The 26031-nt window shown below is 47.6% G+C and overlaps 1 protein-coding gene across 12 annotated transcripts in view; it reads right to left on the bottom strand.

Annotated features, from left to right (window-relative positions):
- LOC8051603 (histone-lysine N-methyltransferase SETDB1) overlaps positions 1-26031 on the bottom strand; it is a 167778-nt gene that overhangs the window by 99185 nt on the left and 42562 nt on the right. For 3 of the 12 annotated variants that reach the window (XM_029973634.4, XM_029973632.2, XM_042286535.1), the window contains exon 2: positions 14043-14148. The exons of 6 other annotated variants lie outside the window; for them this stretch is intronic. In XM_029973634.4, coding sequence (XP_029829494.2) covers positions 14043-14122 — 80 coding nt within the window. In that variant the 5' untranslated portion in view covers positions 14123-14148. Of the gene's footprint in view, positions 1-13165; positions 13231-14042; positions 14149-17460; positions 17614-19550; positions 19797-26031 lie in introns of those variants that run through there. 3 more of the 12 variants (XM_029973635.4, XM_040500946.2, XM_029973638.4) reach the window with 3 other exon arrangements.

Raw genomic sequence — 26031 nt, 5'->3', positions numbered from 1 at the left:
CTTAATTTACGCAGATGAATAAAAAAAAATATATCTAAGTACTTTAGGTACATGGACGGGGAGAAGTCTTCAGTTTTGTTAGTTTACTTTATTTAGTTTCCATTTTATCTCACTATTCCACACTCAATAACATTCTCGCAGCATGCGGACGAACGCCAGCGACTAAGTTCTGTACCGAGGCCACAGATGGCGACACCGGCGGCCTCCCGACCTCGCACGGATCCTCTACTTCCCGCCGCCTTTCTCTCGTCACGTATATTTTTCTTCTTTCTTCGCAGGCGCCGCCATGACGGTACGGCGCGCGCTCAAGGTCACAGACCTTCCCGACCGGCATGGCGCCATGCGTACGAACGCCGCAGACGCAGCAAAGGGAAAGATAAAAAAAATTGAACGCGCGCAGTGATACTTAAATACTAGCCAGCGCAGAAAACGACCAGTTTTCTGTATTTAGACGAAAGTGGAGATCGCTATGTGACACGGACAAAGACCACGCACGTACCTGAAACAACAAGCAGCACCCACCGCATCCTACGCGGAACTACTTTACAGCGCGCGGAAGCGCCCGCCGTGCTGTACTACGGCCACGGTGCAGGGAGAGCTTTTTTTCTCGTACAGTTGTTGCATGGGCGAAGCAAAGTCACGTGACACTGAGCGTCACGTGGAACTATCTGAATTGTCGTTCGGTCGCCGTGAGAGCTTAGCCGCGAGCTGAGTCGATTGCTGAAGGTGCCGGCCCTTTAGCCTTGTACGGTTTAAGTACAATGCCAGTGTTCAGCAACGAAGCCTCATGACAGCGTGGATTATCATTTCGTGGAATCCGTCATTACTGGTGCAATAGTGTATCAGGTAGAACTCGTGCGCTACCTCACCTGACTTGAGGCACAAACGCTACATCCTGTTGGCTCCAGAGAGTTTTGCCCACTGTGTAATTCGCACAGAGACCTGTTTTTTCATCGCCTGTAGAGCAGTACAAATTCCGAATGCGCAGTCCCAGGATGTGAACGATCCCTCCTCTCAAGATAATGTAGAGGAAAAGCGTTCGTAACACGTAAAAAGCAGTAAAAACAAACAGAAATGGTACGGGATATCAGGCGCAAATCAATGTTGCGGACGAGGTATCAAGTGGCCTTCAAACGAAGGGCTGGCATTTAATGAATACAAACAAATAAAAAGCGAAAAAACAAGTTCAAATAACTTGATTACACTTGTCAAGGTACTTGAGCGCAATGTTCCGAGACGGGTTTACTACGGTTGATAGAATGCCATTTCGTCGAAGCACGTTCTAGAGAACGGGCACGGTTTAGAGAAAGCAGAGCCTCAGTTTAGAGAAAGGCCATTTATCGAAAAGGGGACGCTATCGCTAGTGCGCCTGTTAATCCAAGCTCCCCGCTGCGCTCCTGCCGCTTCGCGGCGGCAGTCTGCGGCGGCTCATTACAAAAATGTTAACTCACCTGACTTATCCGCAGACGCCACTTCGCGGCGTCCGGATTCGCTAAAAGGAGGCTCGTCACCATTTTCTCTAAACTGGGTTTCTCTATAAAGGAATTCGATAAACTGGGGTCGGTAAAACAGCGTTCGCTAAAACGAGCTTCTCTAAACCGCATGCCTCCGCTCCAAGACCGTGGAAATCTTATCAAGCATCAGCATATCGAGAGTCAGCGTCATGCGCTATCCCTACCCAGCAAGTGCTAGCTCAATAAAATAAAGAAGGCCAGGCTATGATGACCACTCCCCTATGGCAACAAGTGCTCGAGCTCGTTACTAAAGGTCCATTAATCAATTAATACAGGTCAATGCTATCTTGAGCAGACGACTCTTGAAACACCATATAAAAGGAGGAGATGGAAGCTGCCTTTGTAAGAATTTTGAGTAAAAAAGTTAATCTTCTATAATTTTCTAAGAGAATAGCGACGCCTGTGCAAATCCGGGAAGCTCCTAAGAGGGGAGCTCCTTCTTCCCCTTTTCTCTGGAGGTCATCAAAAATGGCGTAATGTGCAAGCCACGCATAGTAGTTTAGTACCAATCGTTGGCCAAACTCCTAAACGCTTAGCAACGGAATAATAAGCTAAGCGAAGTTTGACATTTGAGCATACATGCCTTGCACTGTCACATCGTCCATTTCGCACCACGACTGAAGAGAGAGGGGAAAGCTGCTTTTGTACAAATATTGAGTGACTGGTTAATCTTCTATAATCTTCTAGAGGGAGAATAGCGAGCGACTTCTGGGCAAGTCCGGACCACACAAAGGATTGTCCCAGTGATAACAGAGTTCCTCCTCCCCCTCTTGTGGTCGCCGGAGAGCTGAAGGAATGACGTCAGAGCGAGTTCGTTTCACACGCACTGGCACCGTTCGAGTTCTCTCCCAGAATGCATCGCACTCCACAGAGTGTTGCACGGAAAACTGGGCTGAAACGAACTCGCCAAATGCTATAATTATAATGCAATTAAATGCAAAGGGGCAAGCGAGCTGGACAATAATGACGAAAACCGAGTGCAGAAGACTGACGCTGCCGCCATCTATGTTGTAGAAAAGGTACCGACTTCAAACCGAAACTAGCGCCTTTCTGTTCGGAGTGATGCATAGGAATGCGAGAATGCAGTCACCAACGTTTATCTACAAAAGTTGGTTGCTGCAACCTGTAGTTTATAGTTGCGATGACTTCAAGCAGCTAGGCTGCCGTAGAGATAATTACAGACGGCGTAAATTTCCGCAACCAGCTGTCTACAAAGCAGCTGGTTGCGATCTTTCAATTCTTATAACCGTTTACACTGAAGAAAACTGATGATGCTGTCCGAGCAGAAGCTTAATCCGTTTGAGCATGGTATTATTCGTGAACCACTGAAAGGGTACTGCTTAAAACTAGCCTGTTGGAATATCCAGCAAAACTGGGACTTTCGATTTGGATCGTCAGGATTAAATATTAGCCTTGGTGAGGGCGTCGAGAACGAGAGCTTTCTCGAACAAAATACGACGGGGCAAGTTAGCTGACGTAGGTAAATGTTAAACATGATGATGTTGCCCAATCCTGGGGTAAAGTATCCATCTTTAGCTTTCTCTGATGCTTATTGGGTAGTCAGAGGTTTCTGCCGGGGGAGTTTTGTCGACAAATGTTAAATTTTTCACCCGCACACGGATGGTGATAGATATATCGGGGGCCGCTGCTGCGTTTGTTCTGAGCATTTCTTTACACACTGGTATATTTCAGCGTTTGTGCGGCAACAGAGCGATTTAAAACCTGCAAATAAATCACGGGTTGTCAATTGCTTCCTTCCTGAAATAGCAGACACTGACAATTCAAGCTCGCGTTTGATTTCGTTGGCCGCGGGACGCAATTTCTATCAATATTTTTTTTTTTTTTTTTTTCCGTTTGGTTTTGCGACACATCGTAGCAGACGAACCCACGTCGTCTGCTCCCGCTCCTCGCCGGCCCCACCGGAGCGAGGCATGACGGGATTGCATTTTGGCGCACTCCCGATTTTCTCAGCGCAGCGAGTGCATGCACGCGTGGGGTGTCAGCGCTGAAACAAACTCGGAGAGTGCAACCACTCGTGGAGTGCCGGCCGAAACGAACCCGTTCCACGCTGCGAGTGGGCACGCGTGGGCACGAGCGCCGTGAAACGAACTCGCTATAAAAAATTAAGGAATAAAAACTACTCTGTACATTTCCCGAACTCTAGCAACACCTGACTTCAAATCAAACCAGCGGGGCGTAAACACACTATTGAGCAATGTAAAGTGTTGGAAAGATGACAACGGACCAACCGCCGGACGTGTGCCCATCTCCACTGGTTTTAATGACACCCAAAGATTCGTGTAGACCGTTAACAACGACGTCAGACTTTTTGTTTATAACAAACACCAGGGGTCGGGGCTCCGAAGGCATCCAAGTCGGGGCTACTACAACCTGCATACTCATATATTCATATTCAACCTGCATATTCAACCGGATGTGCTTTGGCTGTGGGAATGTCACAGACAAAAAGCAACCACGGTAAGAAAGCATTATTTGAAGGTAAATTCTGCGTCATGTCGATCGCAGTACAGGACAAACACTCAGAAACTGCACCAAGCGAAACGTTGTAGAAAAAGAAAACGATTTGGCGTAAACACGGTCTGCGGTCTGTGTGGCGTAAGGAAGCGATACACGACCAGCCTGGCGAGTGCAACCGATGAGTAAAGCAGGAGGCGGCAAAAAATACAAACAGGAATCACCCGACGGAGCACCTGGACAGACTGCCCGATCAACGTGGCCCTTTTCTGAGATTCTCCGGAACGAGGACATGTGTAGTTTATCCGTGCTTACTTGCATTTTTTTTTTTTTGAGGGGGGGGGGGGGGGGTTGTTGTTGTTGTTTTTCTCAAGAGGAAAAGAAAAGACGGAATCATGACAGTTACCACCGCGATTAGTAACAAAATTTAACGGCGATACAAGTAGCAGTTTTCGCCAAGCGACCGTACCTTCCTCTCGGGTGGCAACGACGTTTTAACGAACGTAGACTTTTCATCCGAAGACACTTCAGCGAATGGTCGGCCGCCGCGAAGTACTGGTGGGCCAGATGGGTTAACTTTTTTTTTTTTTTTTAATGAGCCGCCGCAGACTGTCGCCGCCAAGAGCCGTGAACGCAGGAGAGGGGGGGGGGGGGGGGGGGGGGATGAAGGGGCACGCGCCCCAGTCATTCGCTAAAACGTCGATTAGCTCAAATGCCGCTGTTCGCTAAAACGTCGATTAGCTCAAATGCCACTGTTCGCTAAAACGTCATTCTCTCATGTGATATGGACCCCAGCGCAAAGACTATCGGAATGTCTGATTAGGTTCTCCTCTGCTGCACAACAGCTGGGATATACAGCATTTCCAGCTGACTTCACAGTTGATATTGTTCATCGCGTTGCAACCGCCGCAGATGCCAACGTAGAATCAGAGGACGACTCAGTGAGCGGAAAAGAGAGAATATATCAATCGACTAACTGAAAGCCCCCTTTTCTTTTTTTCTCTTTTTTTTTTTAGGTTCCAAAGTTTTATTAAGTCGGCGATAATTGCCCAAGAAAATGTTTCTCTGAACGCTATAAAAGAGGTCGTAAAAGAGAAAAAAAAAAGAGTAAGACACGAACACTGATCACTAAAAAAATAAAACGAGTATCTATATCAGTATCTATATACTAATGTGCCCCTTTATGCAGAGAATTAAGGCACATGTAAATACATTTTAGATTAGATGTATGCTATCAACACGTACACGCTTCAGACGCCAAAAGCCATCGCTTGTTCCTCCGACAACCAAATCTCGTAAGTACTACTTGGCGCGGCTTTTGAACAATGCCCGAAACTTCCTTTGTTTCTTGAGGTGAAAACGAGTGTGAGGAGCCCAAGTTCGTCTGCTTCTTTTGCAGGTGTTCCGGTGAAGCCAAAACACCGAGCTCTGATTGGCTCCGATTGAAGGATAGGGGGTAGACCCCAAAGCAAGTTGCCTCGAAACATTCGTCCCGCGCTGGATCGAGGAAGGTGACGTAAAGAATCCGGTCCGCGGGCCTTGTGTCGCTTGTTAATTACCCAGCTTTTGCGGGAAAACAAGACGGATAAAGCGCCACCTACAGTTCGATATCCTCGCGAATAGCAACGGCCGTTCACTGGGACCTGAACTTCCCCAATCATGCCGCCATCTTTGGTTTCCCCACAGAAGGCTCACAAAGGTCACCTACTTGAGGTTCCCTCTGAGCCCCTGATGACGCGAACGTAATCGCCTCATCTTTGACCGAAGCGACCGACGACGGCTGGCAACCTTTGATTTGTTGGCCATTCCTTAGGCTCGTCTGCAAAACACAGAGGGGCTGCCCTTCACATATGCTGAGGAACCAACCCCTATACGCTCCGTGCGGGACCTATAGGGGGCGCTTTGAAAAACGCGCGTAGCGCCGCTAGCGGAGGAGCTGGCGTTCGACAGTGAGGAGCGCTCAGCAGCCCGCGGCGCCTTTTCGCGTGCGAAGCTGTGGCGGCGGAAGCGCGCACGGACGGAACTTTTGCTTTTTAAGCCGATAAGTTGAGGGTGACGTTGCATGAGTGCTGGGAGAGATTTAAGATGAGCATTTAGCTGTTCTCCGCTTCTTATATATTGAGCTTGAGTCGTTATTAGGGGTAATTTCTTTAGTTGCGGTCGAAAAAGGGGTTTGAGCAATTTTCCGAAAAGCAAGATGGCCGCCCCCGCATAATTGCTCTCGGTGGGATATTTATTTCGCTCTTCGCTGTAAACGTAGGACTGCTGGGACGATGATATTTGGAGGCGAGTGAGATGTTCACTAAGTTTGTGCACTAAGTGGGCCAAGTTTTATTAAGACAGCGGGTGCGGAAGTTATGGTTCGAACGAATAAAAGAATAAAGCTGTCAGGAATATCCCATATTGGACCTAAAATGTTGTGTTATAACCGGGCTGTGCGAAGTGAAAATTTGGATGCACAGGTTCTTGGACATGACCGTAACTCGACAGAACAGTTATAATACCAAAAATAGGTGGCATACGGAAACCAGGTGTAAATTTGGTTTGGGCGGCGTAACTGAAGGGGAAACGGTTTTGACCGTGAAAGGGCTGTCAAGAGAATACCACTCGTCGTGGGAGATGGAGACTTTACAGGTAGGAAGGAACTAGTGCATTGTACTTCCAATAGAAACAACTTTACGAAAGATGGCTCCAAAGCCGAGAAAACCAAGTTGCCGGCCAACACACGGTTTGGCCGTCAAAGGCTTTTGCGTCAGCTGTTGTGTAGTAATCTGGTTGTGTGAAGTGCTGATTTCCGGCAGACAGGTACTTGGACAACCGTAACTTGACAAAACACTTATTATACCTAAAGAGGTACCATAGTTTAACCAGGTGGAAATATTTTTGGGCGGTGTAACTAAATAGGAACCGGTTTTGACCGTCAAAGGCTCTCAAGAGAATACCACTCATCATGGCCGGGAGGTGAACACTTTACAGGTGGGAAGGGACCAGTGGACGGTACTTCCAGTTCGAACAACTTTGCGATAGGTGGCTCTAAAGCCAAGAAACAAAATTGTTGTCTACAAGACCCGGGGTGTCAGCGTCTCCACATCCAAAAGAAGGCTGATCAAAAAAGAAAGCACATCACATAAGGTTCCATAGTCAAACATCGATTGTCCATTGATTCCAAGTTTCATTGTAGTTTTTCTTAGATTCATATTTGTAACTTTCTGTACCGTCCGAATCTTTCTTCATGAAGTACAGACTGCGTGCCATACTGGACCGGAAATATCATCGACACGTACGATGGGGACGAAACTTCCTTGGAGGGCATGCATTCCTTTAACGAAATTCGCACTGCATACCCGCGAGTGCGGGATGGCATTTCAGTTCGAGCTGAGATATGTAGGCGTTACTGGTACGAAAACAAACGCAGAGCGCAAAGCGGCAGAGTAGAATATGTCAGCCGTGCCAGACATGATCGGGAGACCAAATTTCTCCTCACCATGCCAACGTGATCACATCACGTGACCGTAGCTAGCCTTCGTCTTGCTATGGGGTACTACAATACACCACAGTCTAGCCTTCGTTCTGATAAAACCTACCGGACGGAGCGCGCGCAAGCCTGCAAGGAGTCCTTCTACAATCAACCATCCATCTCACACGTGACATGTCACGCGCACCAATCGCCAGAGAGGTCTGCGGTCACGCTGGGCACAAAATTGTTTAAACTTTTTATGACTAGGCTTCACCAATACTGCAGCGTGCCCCCTCCTAGTACTTCTAACCTCCTTGTTCCCAAGCGTCTCGATGTCTCGGTCAGCTCAAGCGGCGCGATGGCGTCTCCTCATACAAGTGTGGCGATGACCTCATTTAGAGCCCGCATTCGCACCCGACCGCCCTGAAGCTGCCCTCGATCTGTTCGTCCAACCGTAGATCCCAAAAGTTCTTTGGATAATCGTCCCAACCGTTCCTACCAAGTTGCATTATCGGTCAGTGTCTCGAGGGTCCGCCCCTTCAGCTTCACAGGAATCACAAATCGTTTTTATTCATCATATCAAACCGCTAGATTGCAATGATATTCTCCACGATTTCAGATGATTCACCACTTATTTTTTAATGTGCGGAGAGAAAGCGTACCCGTGCTTGTCTCACTGGCTTCGCGCGCACTCACGTTGAAAAGGAACATAGATGCATCCACGCGTCCGCAGCCGCGACAGCGTTGCAGGCTATCAACTTTGTGCGAAACAAAAGCACGGTACGCGAGCACGTACGCCACACTTGAGGAGCGAGCGTACTCCGCACCCGCGCCCGCACCCGTAAGTAGGAGCGCGACGCCGATGCTCCAAAGCACGAGGAGGAGCAGGTCGTTTTGAACGACGCTTACTTCCACGGCACGGGCGTCCGTGCATGCCAAGTCGGCAGTGTTGCGCCCGCTAATACATCGCATGCGCTTACAGTGGAATAGAGTGCATAACTCACCCTAAACAACTGCCTTCTTGCATTCTGGTGAGCTCTATTAGCGGCGAGATGTTTGGGTGGCGCCCTCCTATGCTTACCTCTCGTGACGTCATTACTCTGTGAAGTTCGATGGTGTTGGTAATTAGCATGGTGGAAGCTGGAAATCAATGCGCTGTTAAACCAACACTGCCAACACCGTCAAAATCGAAGTTCTTACATTACTCTTATTTCCGTCGATGAGAAATCCTTTGCTGACGTCAAAGTCAGCATTCGGGCAATCGTGGAAGGCCGACCACTGCGACGCTTTCGATCGGTCACGTCGCCCATACAGAGCGTCTACCACGCATAACTTTGCGGCTCCTGTTGGGTTGAAATCTTTTCAGCCGATTCGATGAAGCGAGATCTTCCTCCGAGAATCATTTTTCGTTAACAATGAAAAGCTTTCCGGCCGACTTCTCCATAGACGCGGCAGCTGCGGCGTAGCAACAGCTTGGGAAAGCAATGGCGACCGGAAGTCCAAAACCGAAAGCAAGATGTCACGCGACGACTGGCCAATAGTGTGCGCGGCGGCTTGTTCAAGCAATGGCGCCACTTTTCCCAGGATAGAGGGGAGGGGCTCTGCTTCCAAAGTTTCCAGGTAATCGATCTTTTGATACCGATTTTAATGCGAAGAGCGAGTCGTCTGGCGTCAGAACGATGCCCAGCTCCGATTGCCTTTGATTAATAGGATAGTGGGTAGACCTCAATGCGAAGTGCCTTGAGGCCTACCCACTATTTTCTTTAATCAGCCAATGAGAGCTCGCCTACGCATAAATGAAATGTTTTTTTAGGATGTCTAGAGCCGCTAGATGGAGTTATGACCATCAATAGAACACCACAAAAAGTGGTTTCGTGCCCCTTTAAACAGCACTTTCGTTAGGAAATGAAGCAGCAGTAGAAGACTAGAAGGCTCGAGCTGAAATGGCCGTTCAGTGTCCATATACCGCGGTACAAATACCGTTTCCTATCTCTGCGGTCGCTCCCGACGAATCGTGGCAAAGGTACCTGGAGTCGCGACTTGTAGATGACGCCGCATATAATAAAACCACCAATGGCTTTAATATAAAACAAAAGAAATCAGCGAACTAAATATCAGTATGTGAGGGTAACCAACGCTTCGCGTTATGAAGCCGACTAATCAGACCCGAAAATGTCGTAGGTATTCTTGAGCGTCACTGACTCCTAACAGCACATCTTGACAAAAACTTGCAACGACAGCCGTTCGACGCTATCTGACCTTGTCGAGTGTCAAAGCTAAGCCACCTCCAAATCTGATAGCGCCAAAGTCTCGTGTCTTGCACGCACCCCTCGCAGAAAAGGGACGAAGTTCAAACTTCAAAGTTTATTTCCTTTTTTAAGAGGCCTCCTTTTGGTTTGGGTTTTTGCGAAGGACACACAATACCCTCTCCTTTCTGGTAAATCGCAACTCTCCTACTTTTTTTTTTTTTTTTTCTCTTAAAAGTGCTATAAAATGAATTCCGACCTGGGCTAAATGAATTTAGATTTTACTAATAGAATATCGTTGAGTTCATTCGTACCGAAACGCCTGATTTTCGGTACGAAAATTCGAAAACCTAGCGGAGTCTTTCGTACCCCCCTTCCATCGAAAGCTCTCCGCCTTTTCACTCTGATGCATCCGCAGTACTTAAAGGACGTGACGCAGCGCTCGTGCCCAAGCACTGGGCACGATCACTACGTCACTATATTATCTCACTAAGCTCCGTTCACCCCTAAGCTGATAGTGCGGGGGAGCTACGCGCTTGCCGGACCAATCAGCCGCCTCCCTTTTATCACCTGACCCCATTCTCTGCGCGTGGGTATGCGCGAGGGAGCGTGATCACGTGGAAAAAGATTAAAGTGTGACTGGCCCAACAAGCACGTGGCTTCCACAGCACTGTTAGCTTATGGGTGAACGGAGGATAGTTGGGCGCAGTAGCGCGGAAGGCACGGGCGGGAGAAGGGGGGAAAGCGACTTTTGTGCGAAACTTGAGCGACGGTCTCCTAGGCGAAGAATGGCGACGTGCGGGTACACAAAGGAAGGCCCGAGAAAGAGGGGAGTTCCTCCTGTCCCTCCTCTTGAACCACTAGCGGTATACTCTCGCCCCTGCAGCTTTGGTATAACGCTGCGCGATTTGTGAGTTGAGGAAGAAACCCAAGAAGGAAGAAGTTAAAAATCCATTTCATAGCCCCTTTAAGGCAGAAGTTGTCACCTAATCCAAAATAGCCGCTCTCGTAATGAAGCATGACAGCGCCCGTGAGAGCAGGGACGAGATTCATTAAACGAATTTCTGCCTCAAACCAAGAAAATGACACCGCGCATAAATAATTTCGAACCAAAAAAAAAAAGAGGGGGGAAGGGGGGCAGCGTGTTTTAGAGGACGCGCTACAGGAACCAAGTGTAGAATACAGGGGACTTCGCGCACACAACGTTTCCATCCATTTCCCCATACCCGGAGGACAAGCTCGCGCCGCCAGGGGCACATCCGGGGCGGCGAGCCGCTTCGTCCCGGCCCCTGAGCGCGAGGTTACTATTCTGGTCAATAGACGGCGGCGCTTCGCTGCACGACTTGCGCAGACTTCCTTGCGCACTCCCGCGGCGTCCGCTCTTTCTTTTCTTTTTCGCAGACGCGCACGCGCAATGGCGCCTCCCGCGGGGCGCGCTTGCGGCATACTTGCGGGTTTATGAACTGCTTCAGACGACGTTCCGCAGCCATTTTTATTTCTCGTGCTTATTAGCATCGCAGTGCCTGCACACGCAAAGGTGGTAGCCCTTTGTCTGCGCCTGTGAAGACGATGTGGTGTGTGTGTGTGTTCGAGCGCACTCGCAGCTGCTGACTTGTTTTCTTTCACTTCGCTAACCTAATAGAAAGTAAAAACCTCCGTCGTTAAGTACGCTCCGTTTCAACAGTCGCATTGCATGTTGTTGAATATATAACTTAGTATACAATGGCGCCACATAACTCATTCGCGTCACACATAGGATGGTGACCTTCCTTTGACAGATACGAGGCGTTCTTATCGTTTACCCTGGGGGATGTGAAAGATATCCCTCACTGTAATGCCCGTTGGGCGCTTTAGGTAGTAAATAAATAAACAAAAATTGTACTCAAGCTCTTGGCTTTGGTCGGTATTTCGACGCCATTTGGAAACTCATCTATCTCCGTAATTTTGAAGCGCTGTTTGGATCGGCTCTGACAAACAGCACTATCGAAACTAAGACACCGAGGCACACTAACAAGGAGTTTGTTTTTGCGGTTTTTGCAGTAACCGTGAGCACTTCGCATCGGGTACGCCCCGAAAATGTAGGAACATTAAACTTCGAGGCGACCTAAACAGGTGTATGCTTTTGTAGTAACCGCTCGCTTTGGGCATCGGGTGCCACCAGGCCGTGTTCCAAAATTTACTCGATCTTACTCCAGGGTAAGGGTTTTGTACCCTTGGCGTTATAAAACCTACCCGCGTCCAGCGTTTTTCAATCTGTGCTGTCACGTGATACGATCCGCCGGAGTAACTCGGATCCATTTGAGTAAGATTTCGAGCACAGCCACAGTGTTGTTTTCTTAGAAACTGCCGGCATTGTGTAGTAAGAACGGCATGGTCGTAAAGTGCACTGAGATGACTCCTATTACGCCAGCTTTCGTGCAAAAGACTCGTGAAACAGAAGAGTGATGTACCACAAAATGGCCAACGCTATCAGAGTACCCAAAATCCAACGCGGCAATCGTCGTTATCTCTGTACAAAAGTCCACCGCCCCGATTATATATCAGCACCTACTCGGCGAAACTACCCGATCATAGCAAAGAAGCGTATACGAGACCGTTGCGCTACAATTCTGGACCCACTTAAAACGATCCACTTTACGGCCACCTTGTGTAGCCGAGTAACCCGACGTAACAGACAACCAAGATTCCGGTCCGCGTCAACAGGTGTAACCAAGACGACCATACGTTATGCCTTCACAATCGTCACGGCAGTGCGGTACCACTTAGTTTTCTCGAAGTGCTGGCATTTTCATATACACATGCCAACTGTTTTGTGGATATCGTGGAGACTATTTGTCAGGAGGAGGCGCCACCCACCGACTCCCGAAGGCGCCAGCAGCACAAGTCACCAGACGCACACAACCGATAAGCATCTGGCAGACTGCCGGGAGGCGAAGGGGCGCCGACAACGGTCACACCGCGGAGGGGAAAAGAAAGAAAGAAAAAAAAAAAAAAAACGGCAAGCCAGGCGCGACTACCCGATAAAAGAAAACCTGCTACTTTTCCAACCGCAGCACCGCAGCGGCGCCTCTGAGCTTGAATGAGCTCGCGGGTTGTTTCGTACAGGCCGCCGCCTTTCAGCTTTCCGGAACTAGTTCAGTGTTTTATGTTGAAAGGAAAGAACGGCGGTTCAACATAAAACTCTAGCGGAAACGTTCCCTAAGACAGCATGGACATGCAACAGACAGATAAGGCACGTTCGTTCTAAGCTGGCACGAACGCAACTGTTGATCGGGTGCGTCGGTTTGAGAGTTGTTTGGTAACCACAGACCGAACCGACCATTTAAACGATATAACTGCACTAAAATACACTAAAGACCCAAGGAACCAAATGCGCCCGCAAGGCGCTGACTGTCTACTTGATTGACTCGCGGCATCTTCCGAATTCCCGGTTTGAGAGTTGTTCGGTACGAAGCTGTGGTGGCACGACTCACGAGAGGGCGCCAGAATTCCTTTGAGCAACGAAGGTACATCCTGTTGGCTCCATTGGGCTACGGTGGCATAGATTGAGCTTCCAAAACGTTGATTTCGTGCCCCATTGTGACTTATCTTTCACCCATAAGTTAGGAGAGGGAAGCCTCCCCAACCCCCTCTTTAATGGCGCCCTTTGTTTTCTCGAGCACCCTCGAACCAAATCTCGGACAGAGCGCACTTGTTCTTTCGAAAGTAGTGGATTGCACACCGGAAACTCTGCTCTTGCGTGTTCGGCGCCATCTGTCGGCAAACCAAAAAAAGCGTCTGCGATAGATATCTTTAAAAAAAAATTACCCAGCGATTTTGCCTGTATTGTTGTTGCAGCTGAAAGTTTAACAAATGAAGTAGTGTTGCGATAACAACGCTGGGCTGCCCCGCCTTCACGCTATTACAGACTGCCAGTACCGCCATGGAACCCATGGTAATACTGCAATGAACTAAGTATGCCATTTTTGCACTTCTGTGAAACCTTTCGTAAATTATAAAGCAATTATTTCTTCTTTTTTTATACTTTACTTTCAATATGCACATAAGCTAGTTGCTCTAAATGGTATAAATGCCTAGAATACTTTAAATTAATTTTTCATATAAAAGTACAAAATAAATACACCATTTTCCTATTGCCTTGCTACTAAGTAACCACCGGCCACGCCTCCTACAAGTACACATGCGCATAGCCAAACATAAAGAAAACCAAAAGTTTCTTAGCGTCTGGTCGGAAAAGCAGTCAACAAAAACATTTCGGTGTTGTTGTTGTTTTAGGTAAGCACACGTGTTCAATTTAAAGGACGTTGATGGGGCTTGGCGGTGAAAACAAGAAAAAATGCAACGCCTCACCTGGACGGGTCTGCCGATTGCTTCAATCCAACTAGTCCTGCCAATCTCCGGCAGTGCACCCTTTGCTTCTTAAGCCTCATGGCTCAGTGTCCTGGGCCAGGCAGCGCTGCATGAATGGATGGATGGATGGCTGGGATGCACATACGGCTGTACTCTTTTCAAAGGCGGGGACGATCGTGCCAGTGTTCTTGCTTTCGACAGTCAACCCAGCCTTACAAAAACAGGTCTCAACATTTTTTTTTTTTTTCAAATTTAATTTTTTTTTTTTTTACTTCTCACTGACTTTTTTGGATCCTACAGAATTTCCTTATAAACGCACTTTGTTTTGATTACTGTCAAAAAATAACTTTAAAAATAATATTTTTTGTAGATTTATTTATAAGAAAATAAAAAGAAGTTGTAATGACGTTTTTTGCGGGTTGTTTAAAAAAAAATATTATTTGTTATTATTTTAATACAAATATTGAGGTCATTTTTTTAACTTGGAAGAAAGTTTTGAAAGAATACAGCTGACATTTTTTTTTTAATATTGAAAGGGAAAATACATTTTCTATTGATTTTTCCTGTTGACATATTGGTAAGAGTACTAAAATTATAGTAAGTTGCTTTGCACTTTTTGTTTTAATTTTGGATACTTTTTTTTTTTTTTATCGGAGGACAAGGGAAGATTACCTATTTCATTTCCTTTCCTGATAACACGTCCGACGTAACAAAAATGAAATTAAAGTTACGTCCCGTGTAACATAAAAGTTCACTGTGCCTAGCGTTACGTCCGGAAGGACCGCTGAAACCCATGTTCACCCCCCCCCCCCCTTTCTCTTTCTCGCCCGTAAACACTGAAAAGCGATAACATTTCTTCTAGGAAATGTTTTTGTGGATGTTGTCTTAGCGACCTTGCCGACTTATCATTAGTTGTACCAATGCCTTTTAGCAAGAGATAGAGTCCACGAACTTCGTAACACTGTTTTCCCCTTGACAAACTGTCGAGAAGGAGGTCGGAGAACTGGAGCCTTAATAAGTGCTGAGGTGGTCACCGGCCAAATGATTACCTGTAAGCTATATAAGGCTCTGGTGCAGTTAACGGGACCGTGATTCTGTTGTTGAGTGCTTCACGGTGTTTCGTTTTTTATGTGTATTTGTAGGATATGTATGTACTATTTCCTAAACAAAACCCGAAATATATATTAAAAAAATATTCGAGTCTTTTTTTCACGTTAATCTGCGGTTCCGTCGAAAAGTATTCAACAAAATTTATGTCCGATCTAAAAAAATTCAAGTGGCCAATTTTAACTAGGAGTTAAGCAAGTTGTCAAAATAAACTCTAAAAACCTCAAAAAAGTTTCAAACATTTTTTAATGAGATTCCAGAAAATTTTTAACAGAAATTCAAGAGAATTTAACTACAGATTTGTGTAAGAACATATCAAGATGAAGCTTTCCAGCAGCGCTAATACCTTCTTAAAAATTCTAACATGTGCGACGTAAATTACGGCCCCGTGCACGTGCAAAGGTTCCCCACCGGCGTCATGCAGCGTCGAGTGCAACAAACTCGGTGCAGTTATAATGTAAGTGCACACATACACAGAGGAGCCTGGCCCGGAGAGATTATGGAGATTTGCCACCGTCTCTCAGTCGTGCTGTACAAAGCTATCGGTGTTGTGGAAAAAAAAAGGGGGGGGGAAATGGGTGCTGAATTTGCGCTATTAGGTTGCGAGAAAATGCTTCGTTTCATACCTCGCCAATTAGCTGTATGCCTTCGCAGCTTTCCGGAGTTCAAACAAAACGAGGACAAAAAAGGGCACGATCAACATGAAAAGTTCTTGAGTGTGCGTGTTCTCGTAGCTGAAGCAGCTTACGGGAAAGTATATACAGGTCACGAATATGACACAAACATGAGTTTTATGACACAACCGTGAGTCGTGAGTAATAAAGCACCCGAAGAAGCAAACTCGGCAGCCTTGAGTGATACCAACTGTCTCCAAACTCCCAAGACAGTGGTCCGAAAGAAGCCATATGTATAGCGATGCAAGGTGTAAGCATGTCGGATCGCTGACACACGCGCTATGGGGCAGTACAGCGAAATGTCAAAATTCAAAATGGCGACGACCACCGCAACTTCGGATTATTTCACCAGCGCGGCAGCAGCCGCCAAGACGGTCCCGCGTAATCAAATTCGAAATGAGGAAAGAATGGCGCGCGGATGAACAAACGATCGGGGCTTGGCGGGGATCGAGGAGGGATGTCATGGCTTCGTGAACTGCACTGCGTGGTGCCACAGCAATGCATTTCGCGAGTGCAGTATACAGTTCCGCATGTATTTCACTCTGGAGTTAGGCGTGCACCATTCTAGTGCGAACCAAAAGAAAATGTCTACACCACAAGAAGAAAACAGAATTAAAAAGAGTGCACAAAGTAGTGTACACTTCTTAAATTTCCCTCCCTCCCGATGAACGCTTCCATTCCTAACGAGAGTTCATAGGCACCCGCAGAGAGACCCTTCGCCGGTCGGTTTAGGGCTTCTACTCGTATAGCCACGTTCAAAAACGCTTGCGCGGCATCACCCATTACTTGCAACCCTAACATTCACGTCGGTACAAAGTTCAGTTTGAATTATGAGGTAGCGGCCGTTGTGGGATGCGAACAAAATGGTCACATATAACTTAGTTTGTGAAGTGTGCTCGTCGTCATACTTCTTAGGGCGATCGGCTTACATGTGGTAGGTGCTGCCTGTCGGTCCGAGGATGTAGTACAATCTCAACAGTATTAATACATCCTACACAAAAAGCGTAGTATCGTTTATTTGTCTGTTGAAGGTCTAGCATAGAAGAACAATCATCGATCATGTCAATCTTAGGGCTTTGTGGCAGTGGCTAACCCTACTACTCTTTATCCCGCAGCGGACCACTAAAGAGGAGATCGAACTATAGGGGGCGCTTTGTCCAGTCTATTTTTCACAGAGCTCGGTGTTTACCCCATGCAAGGCCTGAGGACTAGATTGCTTACGTCATTCATTTACAGTCTAGCGCAAGGCACCAGTTGGACAAGAATGCTGCATCATTGTCCGTTCGACTCCTCTTCAGTGTGCTTCACCGACTCAACACGAGCAGCGGCCCAACGCCGACACCGTCTTCGAACGCGAACGAATAATTCGTGTTGGTGTCCCCATCAGCTTTGTTCTCAAATTAGCCGCTGGTGGCGTGACGGCTCAATCTCCTTTCCAATTGCGTAAGAACCAAAATAGAGACCTACCCCACCCTTTCCGAGCGTGCCGTGGCACCCGAGTCCAACCTCGCTAGCCCTCCACGATACAGCTGTTAGAGCGACAAGAGCCCAAAAAGCCTCTCCAACTGCAGTGACTAAAATTGTCCGCTCACGCGGAGAGGCTTTACGGCCGACAACTGTGCAGCGAGCGGTCGCACCTCGAGAATCTTTGACTCCGGTGCGAGTAGTCGTCCGGAAAGACGGACGGCAGGTAGTCGGGATGCCGCTGGACGTCCACCCTTCTCAGGCCCAGGAAATGGTCGCTGCACACCCGCGAATTGGACGACGGACGCCACGGCGATCCGTCCGGGCTGCGCACGCAGGGTCCGTCCCCACAAGAGGCGGGAAAACACGGGAACCGTTCAGGGGGAGTACCGCACCCACTCAAAGTTCATAAACAAACGCACTTGCTTCGCAGCAGTGATTCATACACATATCCTCCCAACACCTCCATAGCGGGCCCCAAACTGAGAATTAACAACCACCAAAATTTATAACACAAAGCAAACAAGTGTGTGGCATACATACAACTCCCCTGAGCCCCTCCGAGAAATTTTGTCCTCCCCCTTTCTTCCCACGATTAGTATCCTTCATAAACTAAGTCCCTTGTATATACAAGGCTTGCATTGACGTCAGATCATTCACCGTTACTCCGTACCATGCTCTTGTGCCCGTATACCTTCTAGAGCCTAAAGTTCGCACCGTCGAATTTGTTCTCAGCAAGGCCTGCCGAGAACAAATTCGATTGTACGAAACGTACGCTGCAGAAAGTACGGGCACATGTGCATGGCACGGAGCAAAGGCGGGTGGTACGGTGCTATATGACGTAACCTGTAAGGCATGTATATAGAAGCAACGCGATTTATTGTTCAACATTTTGCTCCTCGCTGGTGCCTTTGCTCAAAAATGGCGTTATCAGCGACCACATTGGACGGCGCCCTTGCTCAAAAACGACATTGTGCAGCCATGCTTCGGCACACCTCACTCATGAGGGCCCTCACTCACCCTGATCTTCACAGGTGAGGTGAGTGAGTTTCTGAACCAAGAAAATTCATGAGTGTGAGGGTGAGTGAGGATGAGGTGGTGAGGGCGTGAAGGCTGAGGGCTGTGGGGGCCGTGAGCGCGTGAGGGGCGTGAGGGCCATGAGTGCGTGAGGGGCGTGGGGTTCAGTGAAAGTGAGTGAAGGGCTGAAGGTGAGTGTTACTGTGAGGATGAGGGTGAGTGAGAAGCTGAGGGGTGAGTGCAGCTGTGAGGGGGAGTGAGGGGCTGGGGTAAATGTGGCTGTGAGGGGGAGTGAGGGGCTGGGGTGAATGTGGCTGTGAGGGTGAGTGAAGGCGACCTAAAATGCCGACCTCTGCGTGCAGCCAGGGAAAGGAGGCTATAAAAATTAAATTTAGATTTTTTTTTAATGGCTTAGATGTTTTGTTTTAAAGGAGCAGGAGAGTACCGCACAAGCGTTGAGAGTTTCTCCGTTCGTCTGAGAGTGACACATGAGCGCATCCACCGCGGGACACCGCCATGACATTAGAAGCACGAGTCGTGCCAAAATCTCAATAATGAGGCCGTAGGGCTCAATATTTTTACGTCACAAACCGGAGGCCAATTCGGGGGCGCAGATTGGATAAGAGAGCTGCATCCGCGTTCGGTTGAGACTCTGCCCCAAGTGTGCCTCCGGTTTGTGACGCAGAAATGAAGCAGTACGGCCTTGCATGCCTACGAGGTATATATTGTTCCTACTTCAATGTCCCCACTTCCAGACAAAGAAACCGGAGAACCTAGAGTCGCGCGAGTCGGAGAAGCGAGAACCTAAACAAAACAAAAATGCAGCAAAGACTAACAAAATATTCCCGAGAGGAATGAACTTTTGAACGATACGCCTAAGAAAGAATCGCCTCCACGGGCGATGAGCCTTACTGCGTCACCCCTACGAGTGCACTCACCACTAAGCTGACAGTGCGGTGGAAGCTACCAGCTCGTGTGGACCAGTCGTAAGCCTATGTTTCGCCACGTGATCGTGCTCCCGTTCATGCACACGCGCAGTGTGTGTGTGTGTGATGAAAGGGGGGCAGTTGATTGGTCCGACGGGCGTGTAGCTTCCACCGCACTGTCAGCTTAGGCGTGAACGGAATATAGCGGCACCCCGGGCAGTTGGGCTTCAGAACAAAACCAAGGTGCCGGCGAACTCGGTTTGAAAGAGTTCGAATGGGTTCGAAAAAGTTCGAATCGTGTGGCGAAAGGCGAAACTCACTTCACACGTCGAACAGCACGGATCCACGCCTCCCGTCTCCGCTTTTCCCAGGGCCTCCCGGGAAATCGGTAGAACACCACTGGCGGGTCTCTACCCCTAGTATTACTGTGACTATTGTGACAGCCAACAACGCAGCAGTATTGGCTGTGCCTGTTCGACTTAGCCATGCGAACCTCCCGCGCAAGTTGTCCAACGCCGTCTAACGTATTTGCTGCGACGCGGCGCCGAAGGACGGACGAGCCGACCGACCGAGCGGTACCGTTTGTGCCCACCAGGGGCTCGTATAGCGCTGGCGGCGTCAAAGCTGCGCGAGGTTGAGCGCCAGGCGCGCTCAACCGATCAGCAGATCGCGGGAAAGTAGTGCGCCAAAACGAGGAAGCGCTTGGAGAAGGCCACAAACCGGGAGAGACTACTCGATAACCGCCGGCTGCCTCGCCGCGCGATTGCGTAAATGCCGCCGAGACGGTAGACGTGTCCCGATTTCCTCCACCGCGGTGGCGTAGCGGCAACGCACAGTTGCTATGACGTCATGAGGCCCCCTTGTGAAAAGTCATTTGTGATTTCTAAACAGGCGGGTCAGCTTTCGGCTACCCCTTTTTTTCTAACCCAATGTGAACATTATAAACAGTATAAATGATGACATTATAAACAGTATGCATGGTAACATTAAAGACACTGTGAATGTTAACTTTAAAACACTTAAATAAAACCTTATGCATGTTATATTTATAAGGACTATGAATGTTAAAGGTGCACAGAAGTCCTTTTTGCAAAAGGTCGTTTTTGATCTTATATTGTTTAAAATGTGTTAGTTCCCACGAATACCAAGTCCTATATTACTAAACCGCATATCCATCCCAGGGCAAGACAAAAACATGGACTCTTTTTCTTGCGGACTACATTGTGTGGACCAATGAAAGCCCGACAATACGCGCAGATTCCGAATGAATTTATTATAACTTGTTTCGAAGAGAGTCTGATAGGTACACATTTGGATAAGACCCCTTTTTTTCCGCGGGCGAAGCCATCGCTTGCAACTCGCCGACAAGTGCCCTTCGTCGACCACTTCACTCGGAACAAAATTCTTCAAGGGCGTGTCGCGATCTTTGAACACGCTTTTAACGAGGAAATAAGCTACACACGATTGTGATTTCGGGTTTGTTAGGAGGCTTAGAGCACCTAGAGTGAATTGTCACCACAAAGGGACGATCTCAGAATCGACTTCAGTGCCCCTTTAACACCACAAGCATTGCATAAGTTATCATAACTATAATGAATGTTAACATCACCAACACTACGAATGTTAACATCATAAACACTATTAACGTTAACGTCAGAAACGTTATGAATGTTGACGTCAGAAACATATATTATATGTGCATTATAAACCCTAACGTGTTTATATCACTAACACTCTGCGAGCTAAGAAACAAGAATGAAGGCAGCTTAAAATAAATTCATCAAATTACTTTTTTTCCCGTTGGTCGCAGGATCCCAAAGGCACACGAATTCATGATATATGAGCACGGTATCCTGTGACTAAACATTGGTCCGCGCCGACGTCCAACGAACTCACGCCGGGTTGAAACTGCTTCCAAGGGGGATCAGATGTCTCATACATTGTAAGTAAGTTAGCCACATCCTTAACACAATATAAAACTCAGTCTTCTCCTCGCACTCCCCACACAATCGCGAACGTTACAATTCTGCACGGTATATCGATTTTCAAAACCCCCACACCGTATCATCAATCGTGGTCGTATCGCATATCGGTATCTCGCAGGGATAGCGATATTTTAATCGTCAAGCATGTCACAATACTCCGTATCACCAACCGTTGTCGAATCTCATACTGATAATCTCGCAGAAATAGCGATATCGATTAAAACATCGAGCATATGCCACAATCCTACTTCGTAGAATCAACCGTTTTATTGCATCGCATGTTGACAATCCCACAGGACTATACCCTGTCTGTTATAACATTGATCAGGCGCATTTTCAGTCGATGCATCGATCTCTCAGACGAAAGTACGCAGCATCTCTCATCAGAAGCCAGAATATATATCGATACTGGCGGTTCCTTTCATAGAACCTCATTCACTATAAACCGAAATAAAAAGAACAAAAAGTGGCTCCAGTGGGTGGAAATCAAAGATGCAGAGTCGAGTAGATAGTCAAAGGGTCATAGGAACGGCAAAAATTTTCGGCAAGGTTTTCTTTTTGCCAGAAAAGACATTTTCAGCAACGCTGCAAAGCGCACTGTGACCGGGAAAAAAAAAACATTTCGGAAAGTCTATGTCCGCCCTTGGAAGTGGATCCTGTCGGTAACAAAAGTAACAAAGCAGGCAAACCGCCTACGGATCATCATCAAGGTCATTTTGCAGATTACCCGCGAGGCGGATACCCTTGGTGACGCTCCAGGGGTCACGCAATCAGGGCATGACGTAGGGATGTCATCCCCTGAAAATACCACAGGAATGACGTCACCTTAAACAACTTACGACGTCACGCCTTCCGTCACACACTCCGCCAAACAAAACTAACAACAACAAAAAAAAAAACGATGCTTTGATTTGACTTTTTCTATACTCTGGAAGGAACAAGTTGGTTTTGATGCGCTAATGCCACCAAATCAACTCCCAAAAATGAATGCAGTTCAATCGAGGAACACATCCACTATCTGGACAGTGCTTCGAGAGTCCATGAACCAAATGCATGCCTCCTATCCCCCCAGCCAATCTATGGTGAATGGATGACAATACCGCCAACCGTTATGGATAGTTGGCAAACGTAGTAACTACTATAAAAGAAACAAGTAAACTGTTTTGAACACGTTTTCTAGAAATAGCGAGGAAAAGCAACGAAGTTTCGACGATATTTCCGACCCGTACCCTTTCTCAAACTTTCTACAGATTTCACCATGTTTATTTCTTTTACATATTGACTGACAACCTTTTGTAGCAACAATAAAATCTGCATCAATAATACGTGTTTCCCTGCTTCAGACAGTTGGAGGTTTAAACATCAGACGTGACCAACCATGTTGATGCCCCACATGATCAAGTTCCAAAACACCAGCAATTCTTGAAAAAAAAAAAAAAAATTCTATGGATCGGGTGTTTCTGTAAACTGTGCGGCGCTCTGTCGATAAGACGGTGCTGCCTAGGATCTCACCTCTGTGCTTCCCTCGCTTTATTGATGTAAAAGACTTGCATTTTCTTGTCCCTCTTTTGTAATCCGTGCGCAGGTCTCTTTTCTGTGTTTCGGGGTAGACGACGCCTTAGCAAGTTTCCCAGGGAACTGTCGAGCGAAATCGCCCTCGCACAATGCGGTGACATCCTCTCCGCGTGACCCAAGCCGCGGTATCTCGGAAAAGCAGCGCGGGCAAATGGTGACCTCGAAGGGAAAAAAGCTGTAGCGCCGGCACCCACCGTGCCGATTGTACAAGCGCTATCACGTGACAGACATGCTTCTAGCAGTTTTTTCAACAAACTTTGGGTAGCCTAATAAAATCATAAGGGTGTTTATAAACTATACTCTATCCCAACCCGAGCAGTTGGCGAGGAGGGGTAGGAGGAACTTCACTCTTATGGCCAATGGACCTTTTCCCAGTAAGCTTTTGCGCATGCGTACTCCCCCTTGTTTCCCGATGTCACGATTTTTGCAGGGCAAAGTTCCGGTCGACCAACGTATTCATTTTATTACATGTCTTTGCACGTATCTTTGCACGTATTTCGTATTTTTTTGGCCATTCTTGTTTGAGTATACGCAAATATAGGTCATAAAAGGCAACGAAGATCGATACAACAGCACGATGCCAATGTATTCTGACGGGCGGTTTGCCCGGAGTCTATCTCTTGCCCGAGGCTTCCACAAGAGGTGACCACGAGACAGATGTCCATCTCCGCTCTGATTGTGCTTCATTAGCTTTCGACGACCCTAATTGTCTCGCTTTTTATACCAACGGAAAACGACGTCTCCACGCTCCAGCAAGCCAAGGTAGCACTTCGGGTCCAGGTAATTTCGTGGAAGCAAAAGGCGTAGCGTTGCACCGCTTTTCCGTTAAACATCGACTTCATTCATCAGTCCCCGCTATTATTTGAAGGCTCAACTCCCTTACCTCCCGCTCCCGGAGTTGTTCCTGCACTCCAGGGGGCATCCTCTTGTATAGTTTAGGTGTTTTTTGAACGGCCGCCCAACTCAAATTGGCTTCGAAACCCAAACAAACAGACGAAAAAAAAAAAGCCACTGTCAGAGATTGAGCGTAGGTTGTCCCCTTCGGTATCCACACAAGATTACACTTCGGTTACGAGAAGGTCAGACTGAGGATATCAAGACAGAGTTACGACCGGATACCGTTCTCGTCGAACACCGAAGACAACAAGTCTACGTTTCTCGAAACGGACAGGCGATTTCCAGAGAACTGATTCGTCCCTGTCGAGCAATCTTTCCTTCTTCAGGCAGCCGATCCTCAGATAGGGTAGCATACTCAAATAGGTGCCTCAAAAAAATTAAGAAGTGCCGAATTGGCGGTACGGGATTGTGGGTGGATAATGAATGACATGCAGCATCCATATAATACACGGTCGACTAACCCTGGAGAGCTCTCTTCAAGAAAGTGCTGCACAAATTCGCAACTCACCGTCTCAAAAAAAAAAAAAAAACATGGCAAGAATTGCGCGTCAAGTTGACTGACAGGAAGCAATCAGGAGATCACTAGATTTACGGAGCGCAGAGGCACTAACCCGAGGTTCGCGTCTCCTTCCAGAATAGACTGCAGAGATTCGCCGTCACCGCAGTTCGACGTTACGAGGTCAGAAGCTTCGGACGCCTCACGAAGCCTGGAGGGGAGAAGGGGAACGGGGTGGAGGGGCGGCACGCGAAACATGGTTAATTGTAATCCGTGCTTAATAAACGAGGGTCACAACTTCCTCTGTCCCTTCCCTCGTTGATCGTCGTATTTCAATAATTAGACGACCTTGCTAATCAATGCAGTCATGCAAAAATAAACAAAATCTTGAAGGGGAGACGTCGCTTCGCTTTCAAATAAGACGACCAAAGCACGAAACGAAGGAATATTGAGACATTAGTATTCTTCCTGGCTGATGATACTAATCCTGATTTATAAAAAAAAAAACAAAAAAAAAACATAAGGTAAGAAGCATTGCAGTCGTGCTAAGAAAACCCGCAAGGAAGTACGTCATCTTCACACCTTTTTCCAACTTCCGATTAGCACTCTCTCTAAATCTCTCGATAACTGGGTACATTTCCCCGGGCAGCTTCCAGATTTTTGCACTTTTATTCATATGCGCAAAGCCTAAGCCAAGAGTGTACCTCTTCTTGAGATGACATTGTCCACCTACAGCTCACCTCCTCAAGCGTTGGCCTAGCGCCCTCTTGGTGAGCTTCCGTGTTCCGAAGTAACGCCTTGTGTTTTTCTTCGGGACGATGACGCCTGCGCACGTCCCCAACGCACCAGTAAAGAACAAAACTTCCCAGAAGGGACACTAGATCTTGGAAAGGAAGCGCGGCCGTAAGACCACCCCAACACGCAGACAGGTATACCACCAACAGCTCATATAACAAAGCCATGGTGTTGAATATTCAGCGTCATCTAAAAAAAGCCAACGCCGGGCACAAAATTGTACACGATCGTTGCGTCGGCCTTCGGCAAAGACCCGTGTTCAATCGGTGAGATCACCAGCCCCAGCTGAAGGATGACCCGGAAGTCTTGTCCATTCTGTGTCTCTCGTTGGTCTTCTTTAGGCGAAGCCCAAGGTTCGGCACAACGGTTTTGTGATCTACGAAGTGTTTTGTACAGCCACTACTCTCGCTGCATTTTGGCTGGACAAGCGAAACTACGTCGTCTCCGTTTCTGGCACAACTCGATTCATCCACGATTAAAAAACGTCCAGGTAACGGCAGTGCAGTGGTAGACGAATTTCCACATAAAGAGATGAAACGATTCGTTTGTAATTTGATTTTCGCCTATCAGCAGCGGAGTCGACCGAAGACGTGTGAAACATGTGGAGTAAGCACGCGCCAGTAGGTTAATCAAGCAGTCAGAGCTGCTGGAAAGGAAGCCTTCCGAAACGCTTTTAGACGGCCTGAATGGAGCTTGGCAACTCGCTCTAGAGCAGACGCTTCAACATTCTACGGATGCATTCAGCTCCTCTGCTTTTATTTCGAAACTTTAGATAGTCTTGCCATCTGCACAAGTGCAGGAAGAGGGATATCTACAAGTGAGTACGCCTAGAATCGGCCACGGCATCGTATCAAAGGAAAGGAGGTTTCCTCGCCCTAGACACCGGCTCCTCTCGGAAAGCTGCCGAACCCCAAATTGTTAAACAGAACAACTTTCTTACCGACGGCTTTCTCCGTGTCTGCTGCACTCCCACAGAGTTCTTCACCGGGAGTCTGGTTCTTTTCCCAATAGCCGACAGAATACGCTGCTTGGCTATGGACCCAAACAGAGACC

This window comes from Ixodes scapularis, unplaced genomic scaffold, assembly GCF_016920785.2.
Source record: "Ixodes scapularis isolate PalLabHiFi unplaced genomic scaffold, ASM1692078v2 PGA_scaffold7__128_contigs__length_106722199, whole genome shotgun sequence".
Taxonomy (NCBI): domain Eukaryota; kingdom Metazoa; phylum Arthropoda; class Arachnida; order Ixodida; family Ixodidae; genus Ixodes; species Ixodes scapularis.
Note: the sequence above shows the minus strand (reverse complement) of the source record. Positions and strands in the feature narration are given on the sequence as shown.